The sequence below is a fragment of the Cottoperca gobio genome, chromosome 17 (assembly GCF_900634415.1).
Source record: "Cottoperca gobio chromosome 17, fCotGob3.1, whole genome shotgun sequence".
Classification (NCBI taxonomy): domain Eukaryota; kingdom Metazoa; phylum Chordata; class Actinopteri; order Perciformes; family Bovichtidae; genus Cottoperca; species Cottoperca gobio.
The window spans coordinates 2239955-2253721 of NC_041371.1; the positions used below are offsets into that span (position 1 = coordinate 2239955).

The following is a 13767-nucleotide window of genomic DNA, read 5'->3' on the forward strand; positions in this document are numbered from 1 at the left end:
ACGATAGCGAGTGGGGACTGTTGAGATTTATTTTTAAACTTGTCCATCTTGAGTAGACTACATTTAAACATGGAGACAGTTCCTCCTCTTATGTTTTATTATTAATCACTGAGAGTTATAATGGACAAAACTTACATTAAGACTCACACACACACACACACACACACACACACACACACACACACACACACACACACACACACACACACACACACGTCCAGCCTCAACAGGCAGAGCTCGTTTTCGCCGCACTTTCCAAATTGCCGGGGAGCCAATCAAAGCGCTGAAATAAAACATCCTGACTTGTCACTTCGTCTTCGCCCTCCAGCTGTTTCGCTATCAAACGAGCCGTAGAACAGTTTCTTTTTTAATGATCTGCCACTTTCCAATTACTCTCCTCCACGGCTGACGCTGTGACCGTTGTTATGCGCCGCTTCATCAAAGCACAAACGTTTCTTTTCTCTTACATGACTAATATCCACGTGAGTATTGGAAACGTATCGCGCCAAATCAGGTGTTACGACATAAACTGAGAGCAAAGCCAACACAACGTCGTGTGAACCAACTGGATCCTGTCAGCCTTCACTTCTCATTCTTCTGTCACGCTTCTCTTTTGCTTCTGTACTCTAATGTGCGAAAGGAAGCGCACGTTCAAACTCAGTAAGAGTGACGTGCACGACGGGCCCACAATGCAACACTCAGAACAGTTGACCACGTGGATGCTCACAACAGTTCACGTACAACTCCTTGTTTCGCTCTTCAGTCACTTTGCATCATGGACCATCTGAAGGAGTGTGAAGCACTAAACTCGTCACTGTGAACTGTGTGTGTGTGTGTGTGTGTGTGTGTGTGTGTGTGTGTGTGTGTGTGTGCTCGAGTGGAATTTGGATTTGGTGGCAATTATGGCGTTTTGATTACTGTGATCTCTGCAGGATCATCTTGATTACTGTGATCTCTGCAGGATCATCTTGATTACTGTGATCTCTGCAGGATCATCTTGATTACTGTGATCTCTGCAGGATCATCTTGATTACTGTGATCTCTGCAGGATCATCTTGGATAATTTATCTGTTATCTTGTTAGTGCAGAACGCTTTAGTGCTTTTATCAAGTATTGATCTTTGAATGACTGTTGGCCAGTGTTTGTGCTCAAAGAGGTGACGTCGCTCTGCAGCGGCTCGATGAAACTTTTTACATTGTTAAACTGATAGAAACACCAATACTGTAAGTGTGTGTGAGTACACACTGTGTATGTGTGTGTGTGTGTGTGTGTGTGTGTGTGTGTGTGTGTGTGTGTGTGTGTGTGTGTGTGTGCGGAGGTTTCCATGATGTGAATTCACTCCATGGTGCCGATAAAGCAAATTGAACTGAGCCTGAACTTAATTTGAAGTAAGACACAGAAAGAATTAATGTGTACATTCATGTGTGTGTGTGTGTGTGTGTGTGTGTGTGTGTGGACAGGTGGGGATTGGGTGGCTTTGGGTCATGCGATTCTCACACACATACCTTCACACACACCCCCTCTCTCCGCCCCCACCGCCCGGGCCCCGTTGTTCCCGCGGCACCTCGCCGCGCTGCTCGGCTGCTGTATTGAGTCCCTGGGTGGCCCGTACTGTTCTCCTCTTCTAATGCACCTTTTGTCTTTGTTCTCCTATTCTGGGAATGAAAGGATGGAGCCGCACACTGGGGAGAGTGATGGATCGGAGGCAGAGAAAGCGAGAGAACGACGGAGAGTGAGCGAGGGATAGATGCAGAGGGAGGAGAGCGAGGGGAGAAGGCCGGGGGTCTCTTTTGTTGCGAGCACAGTGAAAGCCCAGCAGGGGGAGCCGCCTTGACAATTTGTCAGAGACGCCACGCTTATTTTCCAAGGCCGCCCGGCTCCTCGCCGCTGTGGCAACGGTAGTCACCTCCTCCAGAAGAAGAGGAGACAAAAGCTTTAGACTGACGCTGAGCCGGCTGACAGGCCTGATTTACCCAGCCTGCCTCTGGCTCCTCAACACCACCTTTATTATTTTACCTTTTCCAAACAAGTGTTCCCATCAAACATCCCGCTATATAGATGTAAGGTTGGAAACATGAACGTATTGTTATGTATCGACAAGATGTTCTTACGGCTGCATGTCATATTTGATATATTTACACAAAACGAAGCCGGATATGTTTGGCAGCTTCTGAAACTTTGGGATCTTTACTAGAATTTCTATATGCAAAACATGAATTCAAAGATATTTAGGTGATCAGATCGTCAAAGACGACAGAATAAGTTACCGCATTAGTAAAATGTAAAGAACAAGACTTTCTTCTAGAATTATATTTGATGAATAATATACTGAAGGCTGGTTTAAAAGCAGTTAAATGTTCAACATTTAGTTTAATTACAATGAGATAAATAATATCAGCAGCAAGAACCAGCTGTGGTTAGTATAATTCATCTTGTATAGCAGAGTTTACGTCACTATTAAACACATTGTGTGCTTTGACGAGCTGTAAAGCCTCTAAACTGTTCCACAGCTTCTCATAAGAATAACATTGTGCGTATTTATAGTTGTATAGAGCGTCAACACGCACCTGCAGCGGTGAGGTGTCATGAATAAGTGATGGACTTGAAGTTAACAGACAGCAGCCGTGTGGAATATCAAGAAGTATTTTTCCTGGAATAACCCACAAAACTTAAGTGTTGCGCAGAAAATGTGACTTATTTACTTTATTCGCTAACATTGAACTTGGCAAACAAACTTTGTCTTTAAGTATCTGACATTCATCTCAGATGACAAGTTTGCACCTTCAGAACTATAAGCCTGCAGACAGAAGACCAGGCATGAGCACGGTGTTTGCAAAGCAGTGATGGAGAAACATACGGCGTCTTCTTCTTCTTCTTCATGTTTTACCTCGTTTGCTTTTATCAATCTGAGACAGTCTGTGGTTCTTACAGCGCAGAGATCACAACGCTATTCAGTACACTTAAAGACAAATGCATTTGTGCGTAAAAGCAACATGTTTTAAAGTAAACTGTATATCGTAAGAAATGTGTTTTCTCAGGCGGGTGGCGTCTCCCTTAGAGATCAGAAGCTGAAGTCTTCATCAGGACGGACACGTGTGTGTTGGTCTTAAAGGTTGACGTTGCATCGACTGTAACTGACCTGGAAGCAGTGTATAAAGTCCTCTCCCCCTCCCAACAAAGCCCCCTCCCTACATTAGCCAGGCAGCAACCCCGCAGGCACCTCCACCTTCTACCTCACACACAAGCACCACATTAACATTTTACAACAACAGAAAATGTCCCTCAACAAAGCTGCGAGCGACCCGCACGACCTCAGCCGTGGAAAAAGACAAACAAAACTTCCCTTTTCAAACCGTTCCAGAGTCGGAGATCAGCGGCGGTTCAGCGAAGCCTGCAGCACACTCTGGCAAACGTATGAATCATAAAAGTGAGCCTACACACTCTGTGCCAGGACACAAAACAAATACTGATTAGATAATGCTGACGGTGAGCGCTTTCAGCTAAAAAAAAAGAGGGAAGCGTTGGCGGCTTGGCAGAGCCTCTGACTGCAGCCGGCCGGCGAATAATAATGGCTGTTGCATAACCATCACTGAGTGTAGACGGGATGAGTTTCTTCTTTTTTTTTTAAGACAGGAGGGTTGAGGTGATGTAATGTCTGTCTGAGCTGAGAGGTCATTTCAAAGAGCGGCCACTAGGAGGAGAGAGTGGGCCTGAGCTGGCTGGATGCAGACTGACGGACACTGAATCTGCTTAATTCAGGTGCAGAGCAGATTTTATGCTGTTTGTGCATCGATCACAATCAGCTGATGCTGGATTAAAGCCTCGTTTAGCCCCAATTTGCCGTCCTAAAAGCCTAATCTGATCAAAAAGTCTCCAAACTAATGGAGAATATGTATTTCTTAAAAAGGTTATCAAAATGAGTATCACTCGATCCAAGAAAATACATGTAGCTCTGCAGAACATTCGATTTTTGGCGCTCAATTACAAACAAAACGGACTTTTTGCAGTAACGAAACACAAGAAACACTTTTTTTATTTCCACCCAGAAATATTGTATTTATAATCCAGCGCAGTCGCAGTATCTCATGTCTGGACTTCCTGGTTCTAGATTCAGCTCTTACACTTAAAGTGCGATAAACTCCTAAAATCTGAATGTTTTTGGAGAAACACCTTCAAAGTGTTAACTTTCAGAAGCCTCGTCCGCTCAATGACATCATGACTTTAGACGAGGATTACAGATCAATTTGTAAAAGAGCATGTAATCCCTCCACTAATCTGGAATAATGCAAAACATTTGGGGGATTTTCATTGTGTTATGACCCTCTCTTGTACGTATCACATAACCCAGAGTTGTAAACTTCTAAATATCAAATGCATCATTGCAGTTTAATGAAAATACATTTAAAACCACATTAGAGAGAATTAAAGTGGTTTTATCAGACAATAATAAGAACATCAAGGTTGTGCAGAACATCAGTGATGGATCTATAATATACCATAATAAAGGCTTCTGAACCTGAAGGCCTCATCTTCAGCATTAACATGCTAATATCTCCCAACGTGTTCCCGTATGGAGCCGGACATTTATCTGAATGATGCCGGGTGGCGGAGGCCGACAGATGGATATGTGATCAACTCAACATGAGTGATTCTCCCTCCTCATCACACGGAGACTTCGTCTGCACCGGCTGATAAATCGCTTCTTAGACGTGACAAATATATCGTCGTCGTACCTCGGGGGAGAAATAATGTTCAGAAGAATGAGCCGTTCGTCAGACGCAGCGGCTGAGGCTCTTCTTCTAATGTCTCTTTGGCTGCTCAGTTTGTTTGAATGTGAATGTAAAACAGATGTAATATATAATACAGCAGCTACAGCGGGACAGCACACCATGAATACAAAACAAAAGAGCCAGCAGAGAAAGGTGTTTTCTTATTTCTAATCTAAGCTCTCAGCAAGTTTCCCCCTGAGGATCGTTCATTTGACCGTCTTATTAGTTTGTTATTGCACCTTAAATGTTAAAGTACAACATTACTGCAGCTTAAAGTGAATGTCTGGCCCTCTTTGAGTGTTTCTTTGATACACTGACCTCAGGGCCCAAGAAACCCAATTAAAATCCCACAGTAATATTTAAAGAATGCATGACTGAATGTCAAGTGAAGGCTGTTAGTGCAGAGTTTCATACCTGCCGCTCGGAGAGACGATAGAAAGGGTTTTGCAAAATGAGAGGGGCTTGAAGCCCGGATGCCCTTCAGAAGATTGTTAGAATATCCAGGTCTTTGAAATGTTTCTGTTTATTTACTTATTTTACAACACATTTCACCGACATTTTGTGCAAAACGCTACCTTTCTGAACACGTGGTTTGTATGTTCTGTATTTCTCGTATTCCTGTGCAGCTTATTATACTTCTTTAAATCTTTCAAATGTTCCCATGTTTCACTGAAACTGAAGAGCTGGACCCCACAGCCTGCAAACACGCTCCAAACAATAAATGTGCTCCAATTTAAATCCATCAACCTGAAACCAAAACCGCTCTTCTGAAACCCTGAAAACGCTTTGGACGTCTCTTCTTCAGGACGCGACCTGCTCCATTAATGATGTCACCATATTTTATAATAGTGTTGTTACAGTAGCAGTCACTTCCTATAGCGGCGCACAGAACCTCCTGCAGGGGAACCCGGTAATATATCTTCCTGCTGCGCCTTTAGTCTGAATTAGTGCAACAAAAACAAAAGGTTAATCTCATTGTGAGTCTGCGCTCTGCCTCTGACCACCCAGCTTCTCTCCGTCGCTCCCGCACTGTTTCAATTCAAGCTGCTTTATTGGCATGAATGTTGGATGAAGAGGGAAAAGAAACACCAAAAACAAAAACTACAGATGTCTTTCTGTCCCCCATGTTGTCTCTCTTCTTTCTGTCGCCCTCGATTTACATCCATCACGACTCTATGCGTTTGCGATCACCATACGTTGAATCAAAATGTAAATGTCTCGTAAACCGGGCTGCTGGAGATGCGTCTGCTCGTCTGAGAATCACGTATCAGAACGTCCGACCCCCTTCTCTTCATTTCCCAGCATGCTTAAATGCCGCCGGGCGCGTTACATTGAGATTCAAGAGGTTATCTCGCAGTGGTGATGGCGACTGCAGCCGCCTAGAGGATCGCCACAGGTTGAAGCTTTTTCTTTGCACCATGTATGGCTGAGCTTTAATGAGCACATCTCCTGTTCCCCCTCCGTCTGACAAACAACACCTCTCCACAATGGAAGACAGATTCTGTCTTTTGTAAAGCTGCTAACTGTGTGTGTGTGTGTGTGTGTTTTCCAGGGTGGTGGGCCCCGCTGTGACCTTCAAAGTAAGCCCCAACAGTCACAACGTCAGCACCACAGATGTGGCCAACGTGGCAGGTAGGTTCTCCTTCAGTAAGTTGTCTTCACACTGACACAGAAAAAGACAGGCCATTATCACCGGGCTGCTGCTGCACCTGAGGCTGCAGATGAGCATCTTTCAAACCTCTCGCTGTGCACTCTGCCTGGTTTTTCTTTTTGCTTTGTGTTCTAGTTTGGGTTGGTATTTTGAAAGGAAGGTTTTTTTGTGTATCACAAATCTCCAAGCAGCCATGTTTGTTTGGTTCCATTGTGGTAATCCTTCGGAGAGTTGGACGTGTGCCTAAAAACACATGAAGAAGAAGGAAAAAGAAAGAAACCAGAAATGAATTGTCTGGGAAATGAGTCCGTTCATTAATGCTTTTCACAAATATGACGAGTCTGATGAGATATTTTTCTCAGCAGGATGCACAGTGTGGCCTTCAGGCTCGTATCAGTCGCAGTCGTACCTAAAAGAATCCGATTCAGTTTGCTAAAGAGAAACTAGGGACGGTCCAAGTTTAAGGCGACGGAACATAAGACTTGAGCTTCAGTCTGTTTGTCCCACACAGAATAAGAAATACTGTAGAGCAGGGGTGTCAAACATGCGGCCCGTGGGCCAAAACTGACTGCGCTCACACACGTCTCTCATGTGGAGGAATATTGTAAGTAACCACCTCCTGGATGTTTAAGGATTCATCGGGGAGTGAGAGGCACTTTCAGCGTGAAGCAGTTACGATCATAGATTATGCTCAGTATTTGTAAGCAACTTCACTTCACTTCGCTTCGGTGTAACCAGTTTATCTCGCTTGACGCATCCGTACCGAAGGAAAGTAACAGTTGTGTGCAGCTATGATGACGGTACAACGAGGAAAAACTACCAGAAAATGAAATTTCACCCTCCGAAAGCTCCACTCCGGTACAAAGAATGTATCTCTCTATATTATATTGAGTGTTTGCACGCTGTACTCCAGCTTTGATCGGGTTTTTAGATTATCCTGGATTTGCAGGTGCATCCTCAGCTCATGTGACACTGCTCTCATCGTCCGTTCTTTGTGGTCATATGAAGAAGCTGAATCCTGCACAACGGTGAATGTATTCCTTGAAAATGTCGTATTGGGAATATGATCAAACTGTGACATAGAAAGATAGTAATGTGCATTTAAACTTGCTCACTGTCGGGTCATTTAGTTCATCTTCTTGCTTTTTGTCTGAAGAAAGTGCAGACGGTTCCTAAATGAATTTGTTTCAAGTTCTGCAAATCAAAATGACTTTGTGCAGCCGGTTCCATCACATGCAGAGGGTCTCTGTAATAATCTGTCAGAGTGCAATCCAGCAGACATTGTGAAGTGTGTGTGTGTGTGTGTGTGTGTGTGTGTGTGTGTGTGTGTGTGTGTGTGTGTGTGTGTGCGTACAGTGTGACTCACGGTAATGAGGCGAGGGTGTTGATGAAGTGGGGAATAAAGAGAGGAGGAACGTTTGCCATTAGCCAAACTGTCAGTCCAGAGAGAGAGAGACTTTCCTGATATTCCCTCCGCCCAGTTACACACACACACACACACACACACACACACACACGCGCACACACACTTTGTGCTGATTATGCAACGGCTTCTCTCCTGTTTTTAAGTGCTATTGTTGTCGTCCTCATTTCCCGCCCGCCGCTCCGCAGGTTCACGGATGAGCCTCGATTGTTATTAATGCAAACATTTGTCAGAACGTGCTCGAAATGAAAAATGGCGTCCTCTCAGCGAAAGTGCAATAGTGTGGGCGGACCGTCTTTAAAGTGTCGTTTGTCATATTCAACTAGAATATCAATCCATCCCATAGCGTGCATCATGCCCCCCTGGCCAGGGTTTATAGTGCTTTTCTGAAACACTAAGCTTTACACTGCGCTGTGTAATGACGTCGTTTTATCATCATTTACGGCGGCTCGGCTGCGGACGGTGGCGATCGGACGTCCGTCTCTTCTGTCACAAACTTGTGTGTTTTGGGTGGAAAGGCTTTTGGCAGCTGTGTTTAAAATTAATTCAGTTTTATGTGATTCAATCTCTGCAAGGAAGTCATCAGTGTGTGCCAAAGAAATGTTTAAATATTGAACTATGTGCAGCGGCGGAAGAACAATTCAAACGCTTTAATGTCGTCATTCTGCAGCTTGTGCTGCTGCTCAAGGAAATTGCGTTAAAGGAAGTTCTGAGAACAGAAAACTGAGAATATGGATAGAAAATGTAATAATATTGAATAAAAGTTGAAAATATCAAATTAAAATCTGAGAGTATTATATTTTGTAATGACAAAGCAAATTTAATAAATAATTTACTGCGTTAAAGCAGATAAAACCAGATATTATATTCCCTTGCAATTACAATTTCCTGATTAAATGCTTGTCAATAAATGCAAATTCACACACGAGATTTGTCTTTTGTGCATTTTGATCAGTATTTTAATTTCCTACTCTATTTCCTTATGAATACTTAATGTTAAATATGTATATATATACGAAATGTTAGTCGTGTGTCATGTAATCCCCTGTTGGATGGCAGGACACACACGCACACAAATGAATTATGTATACACATTATATTATATTCATACCTCATTTAAATGTATTTATTTAATTTTTAATTATAATTATTTTACCTATTATTTGTATTATTATTATTTCTACTACTATTATTATTATTATTATTATTATTATTATTATTATTTTAATACCTTTTTAAAAAAAGAGTATTATCTTAAAAATGTACATATAAGTCAGCATTATAAATAAAAGTAGCTGATTTGAACCCTTATATAAATGATTGAATAGTTTTATTTGTAACAATGGATCCAATTTTTACCAGCTGACATGTTTTGTATGTAAAATCTCTATTTGTCAAATGAATGTAGAGAAGTAAAAAGTACTTTAATGTGACTGTAGTTCAATCTCCTTCTTACGGCGGATCGATCCTGACCCCGGCCTCCGGGTGTCAAAACGCTCGATTAATGCAGCCGGACTCGGTGTTGCATTTTAAGAAGCCACGTTCCCTCTTCTGTCACGAGCGTCTGCCCATTGTGAGCCACCAGGGGCCATTGTCAAATGTGGGGGTGGATGTCAAGATGGTGGGCAGCGAGGTGGTGACCCTCATTGTCCGGCTGAGGGTGGGCGGGGGACCCAGAGGCTACTTCCAGCGGTGCGTCACGGCCGTGAGAACGGGACCCCGTGAATAGAGCGGGGGTCAGGGTCAGGACAGCGGGCGGCTCAATTAGCACTTAAAGCAGGAGGAGAGCAGCTGAGACGGTCTTACCCCCACACCCTCTGTTCATCTCACTGCTCTCTTATCCCACCAGCACTTGTTTTTGCATACATGCTAATCATGTCTCAGTGAGAAGTTACTCACACGCACCCCGAAGCGGTCCACTCTGGGGATCGTGGACAGTTCGGACAGTTGCTGCCGGTCAGTTTCAGTCTCCGGTTAAACTAACGTGTCTTTGTTATCAGCAGACAATAGCCGGCTGCTCTGTGAGTCAATGTTGCATCTGAAGTTTGATTTGTGTGTTGACGTGTAAATAATTTCCCAGCAGAGAGGTCACCATCCGTTTTATAAGTTAGAAAGACATTGTCCCCCTGGAGAGTGAACACCAGTGAATGCCTAATTAACATGCTAACTAATGGAATACCCCACAAAATAGAGTTCATCATTACTGTCGTTCACATATCAATCAAGAACTTACTTTTGTTAGTACTTTAAGGATTAAGCGTAATTAAAGGTTCTGAGGACGCTATGACTGCCTTTCAAATCAATCCAGCAAACTTCTGAATGTTCAAGATAAGATTTATTTAAGTGATGATAACAGCATTTTGATAATACTCTCAGCCGAGGGCACTTTCTGCGTCACCAAGTCCACTGCCCGAATCAATAAAGACCCAGTTAACTGTCTGTTGGATCAGCAGGAAGTGTAACAAAATTCACATAAACAATTTGACTAGTTCAACACAGAAGGGTGTCGTCTCTTCTCATTGGTCCATGTTGGCGCGGTCACGCCCCTTGGAGAGATGGTTTGTAGACCTTTTTAAAGGAGAAGCATACCTGATGTGTTTTACATTCATAACTAATATAGTGCTCATTATACGTGTTGTGCAGAAATACATATTGATTGAGGTGGACAAATACATGCGATAATCATCAAGTGTGAATTAATACAATCAGGAGTTATTTACTTCACAGCATTAATGTTTTTTGCAAAACATTAATGCATTTTATTTTATAACTGTTAAACCAGACTACATTTGCTTTCATGTGACTTCAACAGGATCTGATTTCTTTATTTTCCTGATGAATCCTAAAAGCCGACAACTTCTAACTTTGACAACATAAAGATAGCAAGTGTGAGCATCGATACAAGTCCATTCAAATATCAGAACTCTTTATGAAACAGTGCTTTATGCTCTCTTAAGAATGGCAGGACGGCTGAACATGTTCAGGGAAGAACGCTCGTTTTATTTAAGTATAGATGTGTGACTAGTTACATTGTGAAGAACTAGAAGATCAACACACTGAGGACAAGTTGTGTCTTAGGGTGGACAAAACTAAACATGTCCACATAATAGAAAGAACTTTTTACAAACGCAGTGCATGCTAACGTTTTAGATTTTACATTACAGTTTATTACAATCTCTAAAGAACATGATAATTGTGCTTCCTACACGATCGTTAGCTACCCTTTAGCTCTACTTTAGAGTTGATTTCAGGATTTTAATGATCTTCATGCCTCATGTGGTGTCGGCTCGTTTCTGTGTGAGTGACATCTTTACCACATGAGCAAAGGAGGAGGGAGTCCTCACTATGTAACACCAGTGTAGCATCAAAAATACCTCATTAGTACTCATTCTGCACAACGGCCTAGTTTAGACTAAGAAATATGATATTTTTGGATAGTAATTATTGATGCGTTGATGTGTTCATCCCTGTATTTTATTGCTCAGAGCGTTTAAACAACACGTTTCCGAGTTGTTCCAACATGAACTAATTTTTCCGATTAGTCCGACACAACATGAAAGCAGTACAATTGCACGATCTCGCAATGTTGACGGAAGTGAAACATCATTTGGATTTGTTTCCTCCCCATGATTTGGATCCACAATGTGATGAGTTCTGCCTTGGCTCATGCGACAGCCTTCCATTGAGTTTCTTGAAAATCGGGCCACTAATCCTGCAGACAGACAAACTTGGCGTGGGTAACAAATAAAAAGTTGTTCATGTTTGCAGAGGAGGAAGCAATGTCAGACTCTGACAACTGATATATGTCACCGAGCTTCAAACTGGATCCCGAGGACCGGGCGGAGGAAGGGTTTGGGTTACTCTTACAAAGGCATCAGTTGCGTCGGGGCCTTTTTCTGTCCTCCCCTCGACTTTTAGTCTCGTCGTTCTCTTCCGTCTGAGTGGATTAGCATAGATCTCGTATGCTGACAGGATTGACCTTCACTGCAGCTAAACACTTGTCAAAATGCCAAATTTAATTACTGAGCTCTTTAGGTCAAAGTAATGCGTTTCATCTACCTCACTTCGCTCTGTTATTGATGTGCAGGCCCTCGGACCTCAGACTGCAGTCGAGTCCCTGTTCTTCCCTCTCACGGCACCGGCTCCCTGCTTGTCTTTGCGTGTCATAACAAAGCGAGGAAATGTATGCGTAATTATGCCTAAGTAATGTGGTCAAATTGTTATCCATGTGGACAACGTTGCTACGCTGCTAGATGTCTTTGTGTGACTTTGTCAGCCTATACGCTCCTAGATCCTGTGATTATGGATAATTTAAAGTTATCAAGCAGAGCTGCAGAGTGCTTCCCAAACACTCTCTCAAAGGTCGTCATCACCATCATCCTCCTCATCTCCATTGTCGTTCCTCTGTAAATTGCACGGCTGTAAATTGTCAACTCTTTTATGCTGTCTTGACATCAGCTGTCTCTTTACTTGTCTTGCATTTACCTGTAACTGTTGCTTATAAAAACACATAACTGCAACCCAACTCATGTAGGTGTTGAGAGATGATCATTACCAGGCAAGCATCTGTCCTTATTGCATCTTATGTTCATATTTGACAACCCATACCTACTGTCATTAGTAACACCACTGACATCGCTGTCACTGCGTGGAACCCCTTTAATTGTTCCCATTGATTGCCGGAGTGATTGCATTGGAAACAGCTCTCGCATTGGGAACTATCCAACCGCCTCTCTGTGCCCTTCAGGAGCCGGCAAATCTATTTGAGTTAACTTCATTTCAGTTCACCTGCTAATCAGTTTTCATCGCACGCCAAAGGCTAATCGATTCTAGAAGTTTCTCTCACCTGTTGCTAAAGAAAACAATCAAAAATAGGGAGAGAGAAGTGAGGGGTGCTGGTGTTTAGTGATGCAATTTGCTGTGACACTTTGCTGCGTTTTATCCCTTCGCCTGTCGTCACAGCAGAGCTGGAGGCGTTTTGTGATTTGCAAGATGCCTCATCTGAGCTTTAAAAAGCCTGCACACCCTCCCGCCGATCCAGAGTCACCTGTGGTTATTTTGGTCTGACTTCAGAGAGAGCTTGGAGCTGTGCTCTGTCCTCTGGAGCTTTGCAAGCATCTGTGAGTCCTGCCGTCGAGCGGTGGGGAGGGATATGAGGGGAGGGGAGAGGGGAGACACAGGTGTTGTGCCGAGCCCGAGTTTGCACAGCGGTGCAACGTGATCCCCGAGCCAACCGCGCAGCCGCCCTGCCAGCCACTTAGCCAAGCAGCCGGCCTGATTTCCCAGGCGCTGGCACTGGCCTGCTGGCACCGCCAACCTCTCTCTCCCACTCCCGCAGCTGGCAGGATCTCTGCGAGTTGGCCTCAGCTCCTGACGTTTGCTGTGGGGTTGGCAGACCTCTCCCAGATGGCCACCTTGTAGCGAAGCTGGCCTCGTGCTTGCATCACGTTTGCATCATTCTCCCGGCTACTGAGCTGTCGTGGAAGGAGAAGACTTCCGTTGGTTGTGCTGCGACACTTCTGATTGTGAGAACACTGTAGGTGAGTGGCGGGAGTGCTAAGCTGCAGCAGCTCTCACGCTCTGCAATGATTTGTGCTGTTTGTGGAGCTTCTTCTCGAAACACCAGTGACAGTTATTGGACTGGAAACCACTGGGAGAACAAGTATCTCTCACCATCCTGAACACAGACATCAAACACACGTCACAACCAACACTGCGTTTTGAACAGGCCCATAATAGTCCTGTCTTTTACATTCAAAATGACGGGACAGTGTCAAGGTGCCTCTTGGCTTCATATTTTATTTATAATCTAATTTTAAATCCTACTGCATTCCCTATAATTTATATCCCACTAACTTTGTAATCCCAGTTGAGCGGAAGAACAGACCTTGACCTCCCTAAAACTTGATAGCACTGAGATTGAA

At 43.6% G+C, this 13767-nt stretch overlaps 1 protein-coding gene across 1 annotated transcript in view; it reads left to right on the top strand.

Moving 5' to 3' along the window:
• The window catches only part of LOC115022120 (receptor-type tyrosine-protein phosphatase N2-like), a 181074-nt gene that overhangs the window by 65698 nt on the left and 101609 nt on the right, over nt 1-13767 (top strand). The window contains exon 11 of the mRNA XM_029452999.1: nt 6322-6401. Within this exon, the coding sequence (XP_029308859.1) occupies nt 6322-6401 (80 nt within the window). The remainder of the gene's footprint in view (nt 1-6321; nt 6402-13767) is intronic.